This window comes from Nansenia antarctica (genome assembly GCF_963989245.1).
Source record: "Nansenia antarctica genome assembly, chromosome: 8".
Classification (NCBI taxonomy): Eukaryota; Metazoa; Chordata; class Actinopteri; order Argentiniformes; family Microstomatidae; genus Nansenia; species Nansenia antarctica.
This window is the reverse complement of record NC_137678.1, coordinates 53706797-53729880: the sequence shown is the minus strand read 5'-3', so window position 1 is coordinate 53729880 and position 23084 is coordinate 53706797. Positions and strand designations below refer to the sequence as shown.

The 23084-nt window shown below is 47.3% G+C and overlaps 2 protein-coding genes across 2 annotated transcripts; one reads left to right on the top strand and one right to left on the bottom strand.

Annotated features, from left to right (window-relative positions):
- Positions 1-1299: 1299 nt before the first annotated feature.
- On the bottom strand, positions 1300-11708 carry LOC308164416 (taste receptor type 1 member 3-like; the record flags this gene model as incomplete). The annotated part of the gene is made up of 9 exons (XM_080538517.1): positions 1300-1839; positions 3093-3463; positions 3590-3710; positions 4290-4493; positions 4864-5301; positions 7960-8671; positions 8814-8935; positions 10793-11093; positions 11503-11708. Coding segments are annotated over 9 exons (3015 nt in total), but the record flags the coding sequence as incomplete, so codon positions are not given.
- Positions 11709-17101: 5393 nt separating this feature from the next.
- Positions 17102-22203, top strand: LOC308164415 (TRPM8 channel-associated factor homolog; the record flags this gene model as incomplete). The annotated part of the gene is made up of 3 exons (XM_080538516.1): positions 17102-17681; positions 18697-19375; positions 21405-22203. The coding sequence occupies 3 exons, from the start codon at positions 17102-17104 to the stop codon at positions 22201-22203; spliced, it is 2058 nt and encodes a 685-aa protein (XP_080394642.1).
- Between the last annotated feature and the right edge of the window lie 881 nt (positions 22204-23084).

Here is a 23084-nt window from a genome sequence, read left to right as displayed (position 1 = left end):
TGCAGAGACAGGGGTACCCCCCAGAGGAGGTGCAGAGACAGGGGTACCCTCCAGAGGAGGTGCAGAGGCAGGGGTACCCCCCAGAGGAGGAGCAGAGACAGGGGTACCCCCCAGAGGAGGTGCAGAGGCAGGGGTACCCCCCAGAGGAGGAGCAGAGACAGGGGTACCCCCCAGAGGAGGTGCAGAGACAGGGGTACCCCCCAGAGGAGGAGCAGAGACAGGGGTACCCCCCAGAGGAGGAGCAGAGACAGGGGTACCCCCCAGAGGAGGTGCAGAGGCAGGGGTACCCCCCAGAGGAGGAGCAGAGACAGGGGTACCCCCCAGAGGAGGTGCAGAGACAGGGGTACCCCCCAGAGGAGGAGCAGAGACAGGGGTACCCCCCAGAGGAGGTGCAGAGGCAGGGGTACCCCCCAGAGGAGGTGAAGAGACAGGGGTACCCCCCAGAGGAGGAGCAGAGACAGGGGTACCCCCCAGAGGAGGTGCAGAGACAGGGGTACCCTCCAGAGGAGGAGGAGAGACAGGGGTACCCCCCAGAGGAGGAGCAGAGACAGGGGTACCCCCCAGAGGAGGTGCAGAGACAGGGGTACCCCCCAGAGGAGGTGCAGAGACAGGGGTACCCCCCAGAGGAGGTGCAGAGACAGGGGTACCCCCCAGAGGAGGTGCAGAGACAGGGGTACCCCCCAGAGGAGGTGCAGAGACAGGGGTACCCCCCAGAGGAGGTGCAGAGACAGGGGTACCCCCCAGAGGAGGAGGAGGTGCAGGGGTACCCTCCAGAGGAGGTGCAGAGACAGGGGTACCCCCCAGAGGAGGAGCAGAGACAGGGGTACCCTCCAGAGGAGGTGCAGAGGCAGGGGTACCCTCCAGAGGAGGAGCAGAGACAGGGGTACCCTCCAGAGGAGGAGCAGAGACAGGGGTACCCTCCAGAGGAGGAGCAGAGACAGGGGTACCCCCCAGAGGAGGTGCAGAGACAGGGGTACCCCCCAGAGGAGGTGCAGAGGCAGGGGTACCCCCCAGAGGAGGAGGAGGTGCAGGGGTACCCTCCAGAGGAGGTGCAGAGACAGGGGTACCCTCCAGAGGAGGTGCAGAGACAGGGGTACCCTCCAGAGGAGGAGCAGAGACAGGGGTACCCCCCAGAGGAGGTGCAGAGGCAGGGGTACCCTCCAGAGGAGGAGGAGGTGCAGGGGTACCCCCCAGAGGAGGTGAAGAGACAGGGGTACCCCCCAGAGGAGATGCAGAGGCAGGGGTACCCTCCAGAGGAGGTGCAGAGGCAGGGGTACCCTCCAGAGGAGGTGCAGGAAGGTCACCCCCCAGGAAGGTCCGAAAATGCAGCACTTTGTTCAGGTCCGGTTCCTTCAACAGCAGGTAACATTTCGGAAAGAAATAGGCCGCCATTATCCCTGCGATGCTCAACAGACTGATCAGCACGTGGACGACGGACCGGTTCCTTTCGCTGAGACCCATGTGGATGGGGATGAAAACCACCCAGTCCACGCAGTAGACCAGGGTGGCGAAGGTGATGTCCCTGGCTAGGTTGTACTCGCGGGCCGGCTTCATGGCCATGAAGGTGCACATGAACGAGACAAGGGCGAGGACGCCGTTGAAGCCTTGCATCACGCCCAAACCCAAGATGGCGTTCAGGGGGCAGGGCAGGAACCTCCTCAGGAAGGTCACATGCATGTCGGCCTTGTACTGGGTCAGGGAGGGGGTCTCCTGGACGAACCAGCCACACAACCCCGCCTGGATGATACAGCAGGACAGCACCACCAGCCAGCCCCCGTAGCCTCTCATCGCACCCAGGCGAGAGGCAGCCTTCTGGGGGAACTCGGTCACGTACAGGATCTGTGGATGGAAAGGGAGGGAGGGGAGGGAGAGAGGGAGGGAGGGAGGGAGGGAGGGATGGAGTTAGAGAGTGATGTAGGGAGGGAGGGAGGGAGGGAAGGAGGGAGGGAGGGAGAATGTGATATACGTGATGCTGGACACATGTCCTTCTTCGTATTGATATTCATACAAATGTTCTCTTTCACCTCCCCCAGTGTTCTACCTCCACCAGCCTCCCCTGGTGTTCTACCTCCCCCAGCCTCCCCTGGTGTTCTACCTCCCCCAGCCTCCCCTGGTGTTCTACCTCCCCCAGCCTCCCCTGGTGTTCTACCTCCCCCAGCCTCCCCTGGCGTTCTACCTCCCCCAGCCTCCCCTGGTGTTCTACCTCCACCAGCCTCCCCTGGTGTTCTACCTCCACCAGCCTCCCCTGGTGTTCTACCTCCACCAGCCTCCCCTGGTGTTCTACCTCCACCAGCCTCCCCTGGTGTTCTACCTCCACCAGCCTCCCCCCCATGTTCTACCTCCCCCAGCCTCCCCTGGTGTTCTACCTCCCCCAGCCTCCCCTGGTGTTCTACCTCCCCCAGCCTCCTCTGGTGTTCTACCTCCCCCAACCTTCCCTGGTGTTCTACCTCCCCCAGCCTCCCCTGGTGTTCTACCTCCACCAGCCTCCCCTGGTGTTCTACCTCCCCCAGCCTCCCCTGGTGTTCTACCTCCCCCAGCCTCCCCTGGTGTTCTACCTCCCCCAGCCTCCCCTGGTGTTCTACCTCCACCAGCCTCCCCCCCGTGTTCTACCTCCACCAGCCTCCCCTGGTGTTCTACCTCCACCAGCCTACCCCTAGTGTTCTACCTCCCCCAGCCTCCTCTGGTGTTCTACCTCCCCCAGCCTCCCATGGTGTTCTACCTCCCCCAGCCTCCTCTGGTGTTCTACCTCCACCAGACTTCCCCCCGTGTTCTACCTCCACCAGCCTCCCCTGGTGTTCTACCTCCACCAGCCTACCCCCAGTGTTCTACCTCCACCAGACTTCCCCCCGTGTTCTACCTCCACCAGACTTCCCCCCGTGTTCTACCTCCACCAGCCTCCCCTGGTGTTCTACCTCCACCAGACTTCCCCCCGTGTTCTACCTCCACCAGCCTCCCCCCCCGTGTTCTACCTCCACCAGACTTCCCCCCAGTGTTCTACCTCCACCAGACTTCCCCCAGTGTTCTACCTCCACCAGACTTCCCCCAGTGTTCTACCTCCACCAGCCTCCCCTGTGGTAGTTTCTCTGCCTCACCTGCAGCGAGGAGACCAAGATGGCCGACAGGGCGACTGTGTGGAAGAACGCGTTGAGGGGCATCTGCAGGCGACACACCACGTTCCCGGGCCGCCCCAGGAATGTCAGCAGGGAGAGGCTCGCCCCCATCAGGCTGACCAGAGCCAGGCCCCCCAGGGCCCCCCCCGAGGCCTCCACCAGCGGGGTCCCCAGGTGCCTCAGGAAGAGGAGCCCCACGGAGCCCTGGGCCCCCAGCACCACCAGCACGGCCAGCAGCAGCCCTGCGGACTCAGGCTCACCCCAGCCCAGGTAGTCGTAGGTGGGGTAGGCGCAGCTGGTGCTCCGGATGGCAGACCACTGACCCTTTAGGCACTTTGTGCACTGAACGTCGTCTATGAGGTAAAATTACGAGGTAGAATGACATGTAATTTGTACGTTTCAAGAGTTTTTGTTTTTTTAAGAAGTATTACAGGTGTAACCCCAAAATTACTGTTGACTAGAAAAGATAAATCACCCACCTTTGTTTTTCCGGAAGTATCCCTCTAAACAGTCAATACAGTCATAGCAGCAAGAATGAAAGCCTTTGACCCTGCGGACCTGTCCTGAACTACAGCCAGCTGAGCAGGTGGACGTGGGGACCTGCAGCAGAGGTTGGGGGGCGGGGTCAAAGGTTGACTGTGTTTGGGTAAACATGAATGACTGAAAACTGAGGTTGAGGTAAAGCTAAAAGCTATCGAGTGAAAGACGATTTTTGGAAAGTTTGATTTGATTTGATTCAACTTTATTGTCATTGCAGAGTACAAGTACCAGACAATGAAATGCAGTTCAGCATCTAACCAGAAGTGCAAATAGTGATATAAAGACATGATATAAAAACATGACAATGACAGTGATAGGTAAGTATGGCAAGTACGGTAGTTTAGAGGTTCATACAGTTATAAGCTATGTACAGCTACGGTAGCTTATGTACAGATGTATAAAAGAGGTATGTGCAAGAGGTATGTGCACGTGTAAGGGTTGGATTGGGGGTAAGACCCTGCGACATATCAGCATCATATCCAGGGGGTGTACTTGTACATCAAGCGCCTCACGCTATGGAAACAGGAGATAGGCTCCTGCCCTATGGGCCATTAGCCTTGAGAACCAAGGTTCTCAAGGCTACTTACTTATGTGCAATGTGCAAAGATTGATTAATCGATTGATTGACTGATTGATTACCTGAGAGTCGTGGGTGTACCATTTGATGGCGGACTTGTTTATCGCCAGGGTCTTAAAGAAGATGCCGACATCTTGGAATTCCACACCGTTGTCTGTGAATATCCACTGTAGTATGTTGTAGCCGATGCTAGGGTTTCCTTCACTGTCGTACTCAATCTTACTTCCACCCAGGCTGAAGGAGACCTTCTTCAGCTCCGCCAACAGCTGCAAGGAGACAGAGGATGTTTGAGAATGAACACATTTTAGGCACTGATTTGTAGCTTAAGCGTGTTTGCTTTCTACCCAACTCCTCAAGACACCCTTATTATTATTATTATTATTATTATTATTATTATTATTATTATTGTTGTTATTGGTATGGTCGATTATTGTTGTTATTATTATTGTATATTATTGTTATCGATTGCTATTGTTATTATTATTGTATATTATTGTTGTAATATACAATATACAATCTGCCGACCTTGCGATCATTAGATGCCGCCTCTACCTCCTGCACCACAGCCGCACGGGGGGAGGGGGGACCTTACCTGCCAGGGCAAGATGTTGCTGTGAACTGGAGAGGGGACCTTACCTGCCAGGGCAAGATGTTGCTGTGAACTCCCGTCAGACAGCCGGTGGCGTCACATCCCAGCATGCTGTGCAGCGCCGTGGCCACGCTGTAGATAGCAGCATACACGCTGAACGCCGTCCGCTCCACCAGTGGCTCCGTCACCAGACTCATGTTCTCTAAGGACAGGTTCCAGCAGTCAGGGCAGGGGTCATTGTTGCTGCCGGGCTGGGAGTCTGGGCCAAGGGGGGAGGGGGACAGGGGGTGCTGCTCGGCCCTCTGCTCACTCAGCCTGGACAGGAGGACCTGCGTGTAGTTGGGCAGGAGGTCCACCGGGTGCATCCTGTAGGTGAAGCCCAGGATGGTGCCCACAGTGTGGATGTGGGGGAGGTTGGTCACCAGGGTCTGCAGGGCCCAGGCTGAGGTGCCCACCCACACGCCCGTCAGGTTCCTCCTGATCACCTGGCAACAGCAGCGTGTCACAGGTCTTACAGGGGGTCACAGTCTTACAGAGTGGCACAGTCTTACATGGTGGCACAGTCTTACAGGGTGGCACAGTCTTACAGGGTGGCACGTTCTTTCAAACAAATGTTGTCACCTTCTTAAAATAATGCATTCCATAAAACAGAATAAACTGAACCAAATCTAGAATATATGATATTTAGGCAAAAACATAATTTCCCTTAAAAGTGATTATTTTAAGAACGTGATGTGTTTTTTAAACTTGTTTTTGTTTGATGACTAACGTGGCAAAATAAGTTGCATAACATCAAATTAGATGAAAGCTTTCACGAAATGACTCAAGTCACCACAAGTGAACTGGTTTGTGTAGGTAGGCTATATTATTGCAGCAGCTGGTGGCAGCAGTGGCAGCAGCTGTTGTGAACAAGCTGGCAACCAATCAAAACGTTGTGACTTTTTTTCTGAAAAATGTAAATAAATTTCAACATTGTTGAAAATCAATGACACACTCACTAGTCATTGCAATTGCAATGGATTCGGTGACTACTGTACACTAGCTAGGTAGCAGTGGGGATTACTCACCAAATCCATTGCATAGAGCTCCGGACGTCACGGCGCCATATTGGCAGAATAGAAAACCTGCAGCCGCAGCGGGATATACTTGAGCGCCAGTGGCAACTTCAGACCATCGGAGTTTACGTCCCACTTCACCGACCAAGACAAAGAACGCTACATCGCTAAACTAAATAGATTGAACATCACCGACCCTTATAACGCCCCCGGCGTACTATTCAAGCCATTAGAAAACGAAAACTCAAGCTAGCTGCTAGCTGTCTGCTAGGCTAAGTTAACCTTAGGTAACGTTAAGTCCCGTTACATGTGGCCTAATCTCACCGGCTCAGAGTTATATTACTTCGAATCACTTCACCTAGCAAACAGTATAAATAAGTAAAGCAAACAGTATGCCTATCACCTACATATTTATTATGATCAAGCAGCAGAAATGTGTAGCCTTCTGTCTGCTCCCCCTGTCCTCTCACAGGTATCAGTTCACCCATCAATCCCCATTGTCTATAGTTGAATAAATCAACACTGTGCAATTTATAACATGTTGTCTTTTGTAGTATATTTTTACTTGATTGCACATGTATGTGGTGTGGGCCTGTTCTACTGAAGATGGGGGTTTTATGACGGCCATATGCTCAGGACACTGCCTCGGGAAATGACTGTCCTTATATGGTCATCTGAGGAATGACTTCCTGTGAATCTGCCCTAGCCTGGAATGACTTTAGGCCAGGTGACATCATATTGGGGTCTCCTACTTTTCACACCTCAAGCATCTATGTAGTGACTGTGATAGGATCATTGTTGTAGATACTTGCATACGAAAGGACATAAAGTGGAGAGCTCAGGGAAAGCTCTGCCTCTTATTCACCCCAGCTGACCATCAGATCAGACCAGACCAGACCAGACCATCTGTACTTTAAATAAATCGTCTTAAACTCTGAATTGATTCTTTGATTCATAACCAACAAAGGTAATTAAACTACACTTTCTAGTTTGTCTTACATTAACATTGCTTTAACAGTTGTCACCCCACACAGTATTAGGCTGTCTGCATTCAGAGCATGGCATACTTGTGTCCTACAAAAACATGTAATCAAGGGAAAAAACATGGAATATGTCACAAGCATCAGCTTTATTTCCCTTTTGAACATCCTCAGTAGCATGTCACACCTGTTGGGACAGTTTAGGTGTTCACTGGAAGGGTACAACAGACTCAGAAGCATTTGTAAGAGTACAGCATACTGTATACAGGCTGTATAACATTAGCGACTGACGTTAGCTAATGCTAACGCTATTCGCCGGCCTTCTGCAAACGTATCTGAGACCAAACCGGGCTATTTAACTGCAAGAGATCCTCCGGCAAGAGAATATGTCCACTATGCAGTGAAATCGGCGAAAATTAGCTTCAAAATTAATTAATAATAATGTAAGACTGGACGCTCTCCCGCTTTCTACTACCGCTTCTACTCTGCCAAAATGGTGGCGTTAAGGACCATTACTCAGATTTTCGGGTTGCGTGACGTCAAATCCCAGAGCTCTATTGCAATGTTTTGGCTTGACTAGTGCTGCGTCTGTCATTGATTTTTCCAACAACGTTGAAATACATTTACATTTTTCAGAATAAAAGTCTGATTGCCAAGTCGGTTCCCGGTGTCCCCAGCTGCCGTCACGTATATGTGACACGTTCTAGTCTTTCGGTCCACATATCGGCAACCAATCAAAATGTTCAGACTTTTCTTTTGAAACAGGAAACTACGTTTCAACGTTGTTGAGAATCACAACACAAACACAAAATACTGCAACAACGCAATGGATTGGGTGAGTAATCCCTACTACTACCTAGTAAACTATAACACTACTTTACACTCACAAAACAAGCTGTGTTAGTTGACTAGCGATGTGTCTTTGACACGAGGAAACGTATTCACATGATTTTTTTTTATTTTTTAAAGTCTGATCATTACATCAGATCCCGATATCCCGCGGACCAAAGCATTAGAACGTGTCACATATATCCAGGTAGTTCTCTGGTGACCTGGCTGACCTCAGAGAAGAGGACCTTTGCAGAGCTGACCTCAGAGAAGAGCTGACCTCAGAGAAGAGGACTTTAGCAGAGCTGACCTCAGAGAAGAGGACTTTAGCAGAGCTGACCTCAGAGAAGAGGACTTTAGCAGAGCTGACCTCAGAGAAGAGGACTTTAGCAGAGCTGACCTCAGAGAAGAGGACTGTGGCAGAGCTGACCTCAGAGAAGAGGACTTTAGCAGAGCTGACCTCAGAGAAGAGGACTTTAGCAGAGCTGACCTCAGAGAAGAGGACTTTGGCAGAGCTGCCCTCAGAGAAGAGGACTTTAGCAGAGCTGACCTCAGAGAAGAGGACTTTAGCAGAGCTGACCTCAGAGAAGAGGACTTTAGCAGAGCTGACCTCAGAGAAGAGGACTTTAGCAGAGCTGACCTCAGAGAAGAGGACTTTAGCAGAGCTGACCTCAGAGAAGAGGACTTTAGCAGAGCTGACCTCAGAGAAGAGGACTTTAGCAGAGCTGACCTCAGAGAAGAGGACTTTAGCAGAGCTGACCTCAGAGAAGAGGACTTTGGCAGAGCTGGCGAGGGAGAACACCACCACCACGCCTACGTGGGCGTCCGTGATGTGGTCCAGGATCTCTCGGACCGCGGGCTCCGGGTCGGTGTAGATGGGGATCAGGCCCTCGTACGCCACACAGATGGTCCCCTCCGCCTGTGTGGAGAACTGCCGTTGGCCCTCACGCCCGTACTCGTCGTTGCTGGCGACCACGGCCACCCAGTTCCACCTGAAGGCACACACACACACACACACACACACACACACACACACAGGTCGCTTCCGATCACAGCCAACCAGTTCCACCCGAAGGCACACACACACACACACCCTCACACACACACACACACACACCACACACACACACCCACCCGAAGGCGTTGAGCAGCTCCACGATGCCCTCCGCCTGCCACATGTCGGTGGGCACTGTCCGCAGGAAGGACGGGTAGACGCGTTTGTCACTGAACTCATCACTGGTGGCGGCGTAGCTGATCTGAGGACAGGGTGTGTTAACAGCTGATGTAAATAATAGTCAATCAAAAGGGAAAGTGTGTCCAAACTTTTGACTGGTACTGTATATATTTTGTAATCAGGGCACCCTTGGGAAAAAAAACACCTTGGTCTAAAAAGGACCAAAAAGGATATAAAGGTGTGTAAGGGGAGCATGCGGCGTGTGACCTGTAGGGGGAGCTACAAGACTGTGGTGGAGAGTGTCTGGCCTGTAGGGGGAGCTACAGGGCTGTGGTGGAGAGTGTCTGGCCTGTAGGGGGAGCTACAGGGCTGTGGTGGAGAGAGTAGACGGTGGGATGATTGAAGACTGGCTGATCTACTCTCCCCCACAGTCCTGCAGCGCCCTCTACAGACCAGATGCCGCATACGCGCCCTACAAAAGGATAAATACAGAGCTGCCAAGTCTCACGCAATCGCCGTGAGACTCACGCATTTCAACCAGTTCTCACGCTCTCACGCCGCATCTCTATTTCTCACAGCGAAAAAAACAATTTGTTTTACGGGATATTTTTTTATTTTTTTATTCCTTGAAAGAAAGCTACCGGGCTTGAGTTTCGTGGCATCTTTCTGCACGCGCGTTAACTTGAGTCTGCAATCGAAGCGGCAGGCGAGCGCTGATGGAAGAACCTGTGTTCACACGAGCTGCAAGAACGTAGCAAGCAGTGTTGCCAGATTGGGCTACTTTTGGTCACACTGACTGGACGGGTGGATTCGGCAGCTTTTAGACCGGTTGGGCTGGACATTGTCAATTCCATCTGGCAACCGTGGTAGCAAAATATGTGCATACATTACAACATTGTATCTGGTAGCCTACTGGACTGGGTTGCACCAATTTGGCGTAAGTCATTACTAAATGCAGGCATTTAGTAGTTACTAAACCCCTAGTTGTTACTAGCTAGTTTCAAACTAGTTGTTTACTAATTTCAGTTGCACCACGCCAATCTTTTGCCAATTAGCTAGTAAATACTCCGTTTTGGTAACTGTTTTTTGTTTCTCTACTGTAACATAACCAGGTACATGGTACATTAATAATAATAATTACAATTTACAATACAAATACAACAATTGGGGATCCCTCAAAAAATAATCGGGAGCGCTGCGCGCGCACAAGATCAGCCACCAGGCCACCAGGAAAAACCCTGGTATGTACTGTATAACATGATAGCCATCTATGAGCAATGCACTATATACTGTATAAGATGATGACCACGGGTCTTTCTGCTTCTGACCAAGGGGCTGAGTCCTGTTGATGGGGCCCAATTTTCTTTTAGAGTCTGTAGGCTGTTTATTAAGATTTCATATTTTGTCTTGTTTTATAAAATGTTCATTATTTTCATTTGTTGTGCTGGTTTATTATGAACAACATGTAAAATTGCAAGAAACTAGCACAAATAATTGGGTGGGAGAGAGGGGCCGCCGCTGCCAAAACGTGCACAGTTTTGGGTCGCTCCACCGCCAAATCTCACTCCAAACTTTTGGTGAAACTTGGCAGCCCTGTAAATAACACATACAAATATAGTAGATTGTTTAACACTAGAACAGCCGTGGGTGGGGTCATTTGAGTAAAACATTTTTTATATCTTTGCACTCAATCAAATTTCAGGACCCTCCTTTCATGACTTTTCCTAGATATGTCCTTTCTACCGCCCAGTATCCTAAATACTGTATCCAAAATCACACCAGGATACGCTAGTATAAAGATATTTTGTATAGGAGGCAGGCTAATTTACAAGACTCGCCAACTAGTGGATAAAGACTATGGTCATTTGACCCCCGAGGTTCGTCTCTTATTATAAGTAGGTAAAAAAAAGGCACGGCTCTTCTAGTGTTAAAAACTCACCAGAGGCATGAGGAAGAACCCCAGGAGCTTCCCGATGTCCGTGACCATCTCTGAGTTGGCGGGGCCGATGACCGCCACCACCCTGGTCACGTAGTCGGTGTAGTTGCACCTCACAGGCAGCTTCCCCGTCGAACCCTCGCTGAGGAGGAGGAGGGTGGCTTTCACCACGACCGCCGTCTGTCTGCACGTGTCGAACATCTCGTAGCCCAGTCTGACGCCTGGGAGGAGGAGCCGGTCGCTGTTGATCTGGTCCACGGTGAACTTCATCACCAGGGCGAGACCCAGCCCCATCGTGTTGATCCTGACGGGGTCGCAGGGAAGGGGGAGTCAGTATAGCTGTGACAGGGGAGAGGCTGGTGGGGGTAGAAACCGGAGGACGGTGGCTCATTGAGGAATGGTGTCGATTGTGTTTGATGCCGTTCCTCTTTCCATTCCGTTCATTACAATGACCCACCAACCTCATATGTGACACGGTCTGATCATTTGGTCCGCATGTCGGTAACCAATCAAAATGTTCAGACTTTTAGTCTGTAAATGAAGGACTGTGTACAGTAGTAAATAGTAAATGAAGGGCTGTGTACAGTAGTAAATAGTAAATGAAGGGCTGTGTACAGTAGTAAATAGTACATGAAGGGCTGTGTACAGTAGTAAATAGTAAATGAAGGGCTGGGTACAGTAGTAAATAGTAAATGAAGGGCTGTGTACGGTACTTGCGGCAGCTGAAGTCGTTAGGCTCCACCCTCTGGCTGAGGTTGCTGGTGAGGTCGTTGATGGGGAAGAGGCCCCCCAGCAGGATGTCCCCAGGGGAGCTGAAGAGGTCCGTGGTGATGTTCTGGAACCAGGCGGGCAAGGTGTGGCTACAGCCTGGGCCCACCCAGAACCACAGAACCAGGAAGCGCAACGTTCTCACTACCATTCTACAGGGAGGAGGGAGAGAGACAGAGACAGAGAGACAGAGAGGGAGGGAGGGAGAGAGAGAGATATCAGAGAGATCAGCCTGGGATAAAGAGTTACCTGGGGGGGGGGGGGGGGGTGTTCCATCAATGTTGTTAAAGGAAAATCCAGGCTTATTTTGATAAATCTCACGAGACTTCATCAAAATAAGCCTGGGTTTTCCTTTAGCGACATTGATGGAACACCCCCCTGGTATACAACGTCTGTCCATACAGCTGCTCCACCTCTGCCTTCACCTGGGTCCCCCTATGCAGCGTGTGCAGGGGGCTGAGAGAGAGAGAGAGAGAGAGAGAGAGAGAGAGAGACTCACCTGGATGAACACCTGGGTCCCCTACGTAGTGTGTCCAGGGGGCTGAGACAGAGAGAGAAAGAGAGAGAGAGAGAGAGAGAAAGAGAGAGATAGAGCCTCACCTGGATGAACACCTGGGTCCCCTACGTAGCGTGTCCAGGGGGCTGAGAGAGAGAGAGAGAGAGAGAGAGAGAGAGAAAGAAAGCCTCACCTGGATGAACACCTGGGTCTTCCCTACAGCGCTGTATGAGCTGCACGTCATCTGTCACCCCAGGTGTGCCAGCAGCATCGTTAAACACGGTGGACATTTACATTTGCGGTGGCCATTTTGTTTGATTTGATTAGGATCCCCATTAGCTGATGCAAAGCAGCCCTCTTATCTGTCCACACCGAACATATACAAAAAAATCATCAACAAAAACATATAACAAAGAAGAATAACATCAATGTACATGACAATGTACTATGTGCAATATGACAACCCTAGTCGTCTATCTGTACAGTATAGTATAGTGGATAGTGTACATAGCCTTTATTTATTTATGTAAACCAGCTCCTTCCCTTCTTGTGTTTTTTTTTGTTTTTTTTTCTTTCCTAGCACCGGGGGAGCCACCCCTCCTAAATGTCGTTGTTTGGTACCTGTACTATAGCAATGACAATAAAGACCATTCATCCATTCATTCATTCATTCATTCATTCATTCATTCATTCATTCATCACAGAATATATAACAAAGGAGGGAAAAAAGCATCAACATACAGCACATAACAACAAATGACAAAAAAAGAAATGTAAATAAATAAAAGTCAGCAATGCTCACAGCCTCAGCTTTTGGTGAGTATCACAGAAACACATAACCAAGAAGAATCACCCACACACAATAAGTAACAAAAAAATAAAATAGAGACAGAGGTCAGAAGAGTACAGACAGAGGTCAGAGGTCATGTCTGATTTGCACAGGTTTGTTATTCCAGAAAAGCCACACAGGTGTCGTGGTGTGTGTGGGTGTGTGTGTGTGTGTGTGTGTGTGTGTGTGTGTGTGTGTGTGTGTGTGTGTGTGTGTGTGTGTGTGTGTGTGTGTGTGTGTGTGTGTGTGTGTGTGTGTGTGTGATGAGTCTCTGTGGTGCCTTCATGACATCATCATGTTTAGGGGAATTCAGGCTCTGGTGACAATCTTATCAGACTTTCCTGTCTTTTTATTTCACTAATAGCTCATCTAAAAGAGAAACCATTGGTTTGTGTGATAATAATAACTTAATAACTTTTATTTGTATAGCACTTTTCCTGAAAACGTTGCAGCTCAAAGTGCTTTAATCATTATATAATCATCATTTAATTATTTAGTCATTTAAAGGCAATATTGAAAAGATGGGTTTTTTAGTCTTGACTTGAACATATTTGCTGAGGTTGCATCCCTAATGTAAACTGGCAGTGCATTCCACAATTTAGGTGCATAAAATGAGAATGCAGCCTCACCTTTTGTACATGTGTTTCACAGAGAAAGCCAGCGTCAGAAGACCTGAGAGCTCTATTGGGCTGATATGCTAGCAAAAGGTTTTTCAGATATTCTGGTGCTGTGCCAATGAGAGCTTTATAAACAAGCAGAAGGATCTTGAAATCTATTCTGAACTTATATATATATATATAGGAAGCAATATATGGAGGATATGAATGCCATACGTGTGCCATATGCAGAATGCCAATGTGTTGGAGTCCACTGGAGTGTTGTCAGCTTGGTGGTACTTAGTTAGTTTCCCCAATATTTTTGCATGAATCTTTGCATCTGTTAGTATTTTCTCATTTACATCACGTCAGAATGTCCTCCCACGTGGTTTGCATGAAACAAACCACCAACCAAACGTTGTGTCTCTATGCCATGAGGGCACGCACACACGAGCATGTGCACGCATGCACACGCACGCACGCACGCACGCACGCACGCACGCACGCACGCACGCACGCACGCACGCACGCACACACACACACACACACACACACACACACACACACACACACACACACACACACACACACACACTTTAGTGAAGGAAGCAAGGAGAGGTCATGAGGAATGTAATAGACTTGATTCACCCTTGCTCTGTTACAATGCTGACACAACATGACAGGATGCATACCTGCCCCAAATAATAAAGACAGCTGGTGAATGTTTCATTTCTTCATTTATCTGTTTATATACTGTATGTAGTACATCATAGCTTTTCATGAAGTAACAACACAACATTGCAGGATTGTCAAACCAAGCATTTAAAAAAAAAGACAAATGTATTAAGTAAATCAATGATAGCAGTGTCTGTAAGTGTTGTTGAAGTGACAACAATGAACAATGTACAACCATGAGTATTTTGTCAACTCCTCCAGAACTGAGTTAACAGAGTCTTCACAGACAAGTATTATACAAGACAATTATGTTGCAACTGTCACCATTTGATCGTAAGCAAGTGTTCTAGTTCGGCATTTGGCCTTCAACTCTTTTCTGTGTGTGTGCGAGTGTACTGTGTGTTATCTTCTCCTTCTTGCTCCCGGCCGTTGTCATGGTGAGACGAACTGTATCCACCTGTGAACAGCCTAGTCTTGCGCAACGTTAGACACACACACACACACACACACACACACACACACACACACACACATTCTGTTATGTTCCTCTGGTGCAGACACAAATGAGCATATGTAATTTGTAACTTTGCTAGACACAAAATACTTTTAGCATAAGCATATAGTATGTAATTTGTAACTTTGCTAACATTTAAGTAGCATTTAATGTGTAATTCTCAACAGTTCTGACAGAGAAAGGTTGTTATTATTGTGACTAGTGTCTGATTATAGTTCCATGTTGTGAATAGTGTCAAAGAACTAGCTAGCTAGCTAGCTCAGAGGTGATGAGATGAGCTAGTCTGCTGCACACTTGCCAGCTAAAGAGCTAACTGGAGGCACTTTATTATTTTACTTAAAGTAGATATACAATCTTTATTATTCTGCTAGAATTGGGCTTTATGGTAATACCATAATGGTATATTTACAGTACATGGACAATGGATTGAAGCATTGGAACAAACCCTCACTCATTGGAAATGTCTGTTTTCTATAGATGGATATACGATTTATTTTTCAGCAACCCAATATTCAATTAGAATTATGTTATGAATTGATATGGATCCATTTATACCTCTTATTAAATTATACATACTCTGGTTGTTATGTTTGCCTTTTGGTTGACAGCAAAAGAGGGAGAGGAGGATAGAGAGGGAGAGAAGGAGAGAGAGCAGGATGGTGTCGGCACACCAAAGAGAGAGAGCAAGAACCAGGTGAGAAAGTGGACAGGTAGTCAAGACCACTATGCCACACTCCATGCCACCCCCCCGCCCCAAGGCAGCAAACCTAGGGGAAACACTGAGAGCAGATAGCTGAACTGTTCTGTTCCGTTGTATTTTTCTGATATGAATGTAATGAAATCTACATTCAGAACAAGACTGACAGATGAGCATTTAAATGACTCTAGCATACACAACTCTTGTAGACTCCATGCAGTGACATTCATCTCAAGTGTAGGAATGAGTGAATGCACTTATTACACACATGCACACATTTTTTGGAAAGAGACAAAAGAAGAAAAAAATACTAATGTTTTCTGACTGAAAAGACTAGAAAAGGTGAATGCACTTATTACACACATGTGGACCATACAATTATAAGCTTTTGATATGTGAATGGAGGTGATGTGATACATTGATATATGGATACAGAAAATAAGTTTAAGGAGAAAAAAAGTAGTAGGACTAAGTAACAAAAATAGTAATGTTTTCTATGACTTTGATGTGAATGCAGTAATTATACACATGTGGACCAATAAAATGATGATATGCTTTTGATACAGTATGTGAATGGAGGTGATGTGATACATTGATATATGGATACAGAATATACTGCTACTACTATAGTGAGCTTACACACGTTACACATGTTTTGACACGTTATGTGAATGAATGTAAGTAGTAAGATATGAGTAGGTCTCGGCCACTTACATTTTTTCTAAATAGCTCTGAGTTTTTAGTCTTAAATGTAGAAAAAAATATTATTGAAATAATAATTTTCTCCGACAAGAATGACAAGAATATTTTGTCTAGAAACCTTTCACCATCAGATATGAGCAAGTTGTTTGTTTTGTTTTCTGCCTGTCGTGACTTTTGCTGTGATAGGATTGGACAATTTCTATTTTGGAAAGATAGATTTATCTTTATATTGATCTCTCTCTATCCCATTGGTAAAACAGTAGCTCCACCCCACCCTTTTTCACATAAAAAACAGGGACTCTGTAAGCTGTTTCCTGATTAATTTTCTTTCTCGTTACGCTCCCCACAGAGCTCTTCTTACTCAATTGTCAGCATATCCTCTTATTATATTAGACTAGAGGCTGGTGGTTTTACATTGAATCGAGGTAGGTTCTCAGATATGTTTGTCAAGCTTTGTTTTGTTTTCATTCTAATTTTGATTTTGCATTAGTTGAAAAAGGTAGGATTATGCTTGTAGAAAAAAAGATGCAAAGAGATTATATTCAATGTTCTTCTTCTTTAGCAGCATATCATTACTTATACTGTATCGATATCTCATTCTCATGTTCCTAATGCTTACATATTTCTGTCTCTTTTAAGAAAGAATTGCAACCACTGTAACATGTCCTTGGGGGGTAGTGGTGGTCTAGTGGATAGTGAGTTGGACTTGGGATCGGAAGGTTGTGAGTTCAAATCCCGCCTGAAGCCACACCACTACTAGTGTGCCCTTGGGTAAGGCACTTAGCCCTCAGTTACTCCAGGGGGAATGTCCCTGTAATTCGTAATTGTAAGTCGCTTTGGATAAAAGCGTCTGCTAAATGGCTAAATTAAATTAAATTAAATGTCCTGTAATGTATATCATTTTCACTTAATTCGGATCCATTCCAAGTGTTTTACATTTTTACACATGTTTTTTCCCACTCCACAGCATAAGGAGTTGCCCCAAACCACGTAGTAGCATCAGCTGTTTATACCGTGACCGAGACCGACAGCATTATGTCACAGAAGGAGGCGTATGCTGCCATTATGCGAGGCATCGAGGTGTTGGACCTCAGCCCCTACGACCACGTCCCCAGCAACTTGGTGCTGATCGGCGACGCCTTCCCCCTGGCTGTGAACGCCCGGGGCCAGGTCCTGATGGCGGCCTCGTTCTACGGCCAGGGGCGGGTGGTGGTCCTGGGCCACGAGGGCTACCTCGCTGCCTTCCCCGCTCTGGTGCAGAACGCCCTGTCCTGGCTGTTGGACTCCTCCACCTCCTCTGAGAGAACCAGAACAGTGGGCGTCCACCAGAGCTGTCGTTGTATAGTCGATAACCTGCGCCGCGCCAGAATCCGAGCCGAGGTGGGCGGCATCTCGGAAAGTGATGATGGGTATCTGGGGGCGTATGTCACCGACGCCTACTGCGTAGGGCCGGATGTGGAGCAGCTGGTCGGGTTCCTCAAGGCAGGGGGAGGGCTGCTCGTGGCGGGCCAGGCGTGGCACTGGAAACACAATCACCCCAATGCGAACACCCTCCTAGGCTACCCTGGAAACAAGGTCTCTAGCGTTGCAGGGATCTATTTCACAGACGATTATGGTGAGCGGGGTTTTCTCCCCGTGCCGCACCATACTAATGTTTTCTGACTGAAAAAACTAGAAAAGGTGAATGCACTTATTACACACATGTGGACCATACAATTATACGCTTTTGATATGTGAATAGAGGTGATGTGATACATTGATATATGGATACAGAATATACTGCTACTACTATAGTGAGCTTACACACGTTACACATGTTTTGACACGTTATGTGAATGAATGTAAGTAGTAAGATATGAGTAGGTCTCGGCCACTTACATTTTTTCTAAATAGCTCTGAGTTTTTAGTCTTAAATGTAGAAAAAAATATTATTGAAATAATAATTTTCTCCGACAGTAATAGACATTTTTTTTTTTTTAAGATGACAAGAATATTTTGTCTAGAAACCTTTCACCATCAGATATGAGCAAGTTGTTTGTTTTGTTTTCTGCCTGTCGTGACTTTTGCTGTGATAGGATTGGACAATTTCTATTTTGGAAAGATAGATTTATCTTTATATTGATCTCTCTCTATCCCATCGGTAAAACAGTAGCTCCACCCCACCCTTTTTCACATAAAAACCAGGGACTCTGTAAACTGTTTCCTGATTAATTGTCTTTCTCGTTACGCTCCCCACAGAGCTCTTCTTACTCAATTGTCAGCATATCCTCTTATTATATTAGACTAGAGGCTGGTGGTTTTACATTGAATCGAGGTAGGTTCTCAGATATGTTTGTCAAGCTTTGTTTTGTTTTCATTCTAATTTTGATTTTGCATTAGTTGAAAAAGGTAGGATTATGCTTGTAGAAAAAAAGATGCAAAGAGATTATATTCAATGTTCTTCTTCTTTAGCAGCATATCATTACTTATACTGTATCGATATCTCATTCTCATGTTCCTAATGCTTACATATTTCTGTCTCTTTTAAGAAAGAATTGCAACCACTGTAACATGTCCATTCCAAGTGTTTTACATTTTTACACATGTTTTTTCCCACTCCACAGCATAAGGAGTTGCCCCAAACCACGTAGTAGCATCAGCTGTTTATACCGTGACCGAGACCGACAGCATTATGTCACAGAAGGAGGCGTATGCTGCCATTATGCGAGGCATCGAGGTGTTGGACCTCAGCCCCTACGACCACGTCCCCAGCAACTTGGTGCTGATCGGCGACGCCTTCCCCCTGGCTGTGAACGCCCGGGGCCAGGTCCTGATGGCGGCCTCGTTCTACGGCCAGGGGCGGGTGGTGGTCCTGGGCCACGAGGGCTACCTCGCTGCCTTCCCCGCTCTGGTGCAGAACGCCCTGTCCTGGCTGTTGGACTCCTCCACCTCCTCTGAGAGAACCAGAACAGTGGGCGTCCACCAGAGCTGTCGTTGTATAGTCGATAACCTGCGCCGCGCCAGAATCCGAGCCGAGGTGGGCGGCATCTCGGAAAGTGATGATGGGTATCTGGGGGCGTATGTCACCGACGCCTACTGCGTAGGGCCGGATGTGGAGCAGCTGGTCGGGTTCCTCAAGGCAGGGGGAGGGCTGCTCGTGGCGGGCCAGGCGTGGCACTGGAAACACAATCACCCCAATGCGAACACCCTCCTAGGCTACCCTGGAAACAAGGTCTCTAGCGTTGCAGGGATCTATTTCACAGACGATTATGGTGAGCGGGGTTTTCTCCCCGTGCCGCACCAGATCCCCTCCAGCTGGCTGGCAGTGGGGTAAGTACAGATGTGGTCTGGGCAGTCGTGGGAAAGTTATTAACACTAGAACAGCCGTGCCTTTTTTTTTAAAAGAGCCCCCTCTTTACAATGCTCAAGCAGCTATTTACACACAAAGACCACTAGTTGGCCGCTTGTAAATTAGCCTGCCTCCTACACAGAAAAACTTAAAAATATCTTTATACTAGCTTATCCTGATGTGATTTTGAAAATGTAAGGATACTGGGGTGGTAGAACACCACATATCTAGGAAAAGTCATGAAAGGAGGGTCCTGAAATGTTATCGATTACAAAGATATAACATTTGTGACAGGGCATGGTTAAAAAGTCCCCAAGTAGGGCAAAAACAAAAACCATGTGTGCCAAAAGTTTATTACGTCCCATTACAAGTACAAGAGAGTAAAATTCATGGCAATGGAAAAAATTAGGCAAGATACAATTGAGCAACACAATAACAGAATGGTAAAAATATATAATGTTGTGTCTGCGTGTATGCATTTATCATTATAGTCCATAAAGCATCTAGTGGGACTTCGGTGTAGTTCCTTCCCATCCCATCTGGGCATCAAAGCTGTAATAAAAAAAGAAGACAGTACATTTAAAATGATTGCCCACTGTTACCAACACCACTTTTACAAAATAGCCTACTACTATCTTCATAAAATAGAATTGCTTATACAATGACAATGACAAATACCTGAAGTGCTGGTGACTCATCAAGGTGTCATCTCTCAGAACCTCTCACCTCCTCATTCTGTAACACAAATTTCAGGTCAGAGGTGTGGACACACTGCTAGTGGAGGTTTTCCATAGACTCAGTGTACTGTATTACAGAAGTTGGCTAGTGAAATCATTTCAGTTCACAGTATTATTCTACAGCAAATCTACATATCAATGAATTAATCATTCTTTTTGATTCCACATAACATTACCGTTCATTACAAAAGCATTTACTTTTTCTATAATCTATTACATCTCTAACAAAGCTGGCTAGCTAGCTAACAAGCTAACACTTGTTTGGCTAGCTGGTACACACACACACACACACACACACACACACACACACACACTAAAATGGTGCATGAAACATACTGTACAGTATGTTACATGTTAGTAGGTCTTCAACAAATGTATTTATTCATTATGTTTTATCTTTGACAACGTATTTCTTCCTCCCACCATCTCATTAGTTTTGTAGAGGGGTGGCATAATTGTGGTGAGCAGTTTCAGTGGTCTGATAACTGATGCTAACAACGGGGCTATCTACCTTACTCACAAAACATCAAATAACTGTTTGGCTATCCTAAGTAAACAACACAAAATCCTAGTAAACAACACATGTAACTCACTAAAACTTACCCAAGAACACAGCAGAAGGTCTGTCTGCAGACGACGATCAATGTCTGAAATTCCGTTGTCATCTGTCATCGTCAGATTCGGAGTTCGGAGTTCCCGTTATGTATAGTCCAGTATGAAGGAGTTCATTAATTGCCCACTGTCGATATTTCTGCCTGCTTTTGAAATTCTGTTGATAGCATTAGCGAGAGCAGCCTCCATCTTGTAAATTTGTCAACAGGTCCAGACGCACACACATGGCTCCTTACATACAGCTGGGGTGGGCGTGACTACACACACTGCCACACTAATACGAATAATATCCCCCACCCGACTTTGCTAACTAAATGTAGGTATTTAGTGAATGTAAAACTGTTGGATATGATATCGAGTGGGTTCTTCATCGCTTCGTTTGTCGTCCTATGCCAAAAAACGGAAAACAATTTTTTTCACAACAAGACTTATTTGGCTCGATTGCGAGGTTTCACAACTGCCGAGATGGGGACCTTTTAATGAAACCCTGTCACATTTGTCTTTACTCAGAGGGGTCAAATGACCCCACCCACAGCTGTTCTAGTGTTAATTGCTATGTCTTTGTATGCCAAAAGGAGTCGGTGTGGTGTGGTATGATTTGTCACTGTTCGGAGAAGGTTTATGCTGTTTTATTTATCCTGTTGATCTCTCTCTCTCTTAGGATGGGTAAGGACTTCAAGGATGACCTGGCATTCCTGCGTCGGGGTGTGTCTGAGTTTGACATTCAGTGTGATGCTGTACCCTCAGAGGTGCTGGTGCACGGCCCGTTGGCGTTCCCCATCGGCACCACCCAGGACGGCAGGGCGTTCTTGGCTGGGGCGTATTACGGGCAGGGCCGCGTCATCGTGACGACACACGAGGGTTACCTGGGTCGAAAGGAGCTCGCCCCCTTCTGGATCAACGCAGCGCGCTGGTTGGACGGCTGCCCTAACGGCCGGGTGGGGGTCCACCCCGAGCTCGATAACACGTACACCCTGCTCAGCCAGTCTGGTCTGTCGTGCGAGATAACGGGCTTCCGGAAGGGACTGAGCGTCTATGTCTGCCAATCCTACAGCGACGAGCACAAAGAGGAGATCCAGGATTTCGTGGCGAATGGCGGGGGTCTGCTCATCGGGGGCCACGCCTGGTGGTGGGCCCATACCCACCCAGGGAAGAACCCCCTGACTGAGTATCCTGGCAACCATATCCTCAATAAGATGGGCGTGAGTATTTTGGCGAAGACGCTGCCGTCGGGTTGCTACAAGGCCGTCTCCACCGAGGGGTATCACTTCCGCCAGCTGCTGAAGGACTTCGCCGCTCACGCGACCCTCGGGAAGGAGCTGCCGCAGCACGAGGAGGCTTGTGTGGCGAGGTTTAGGGGCGACTGTGTCGAATATCTGCGCATGCAGGCGTACGACAGGGCCTCGTACACCGCAGTGGTGGACATTGTGACGACCCTCTGGCCTTTTAACCTTGAATGAATAAATGAATGAATTAATCTTTATTTCGAACATGATTTAAAAAGAAAACAAGAATAACTAATAACGAAAAGTACAGGTATCACTGTTGGAAAGGGAGTAGGATGAAGCCTAAGCTTATCATGTCCTACCCCTATCCGTCACCTCCAAGTGAGAACAATAATACTTATCAACAGTACTAATAATTTTCCATTCTTAATGCTGAAATAACACAAAATAAATAAATAACAAACATCAATATCTTTGTATTTGAAAAAGACAAAGAAAACCACAGCTTAGAATCCAGAAGATTATACCTGGTGGGCGGGGCTGGAGCCCAATCAGGCAGCTGGTGCGGCCTCCTGGTTTTGTTTAAGAGACAGGGGTGCAAACTTGTCACCTTTCTGCTAAATTAGACGTTTTTACCTCAAAATAGGTCATCCATGTGAATCGTGTAGATCAGATTATTAAAAAAAAGATTTTATAAAACGTGGGGTTCTTTCCTTAACTATATTAGGGCCCTACACCTGCCAGATGCTCCATAAGGAGTAGGCCATCTGGTAGACCTACCTAAAATTACTCAACTGGGACAGCTGGGTTAGGTTGAATGTGTGTGATTAACTAGTGGAACCATATATACAGGCCCCATATATTTCTGACTCTTGACCACTATACATTAGGCTACTGCTTATTTGTTTTAGGGTATACAGACAATTTATTTGAATATCTGGACATCCAAGCTATGTGATGTGTGTTTGTTAGGTGTGGTTTCTCTTTTACTTTATTTTATTTTTACTTCATTTATTTTTTACGTCCTTTTTTGTTGTTGTTGTTGTTGTTGTTGTTGTTGTTGTTGTATGCGTCTGTGGGTATATATGGATGCTGTATCATTTGATTACCTCTCT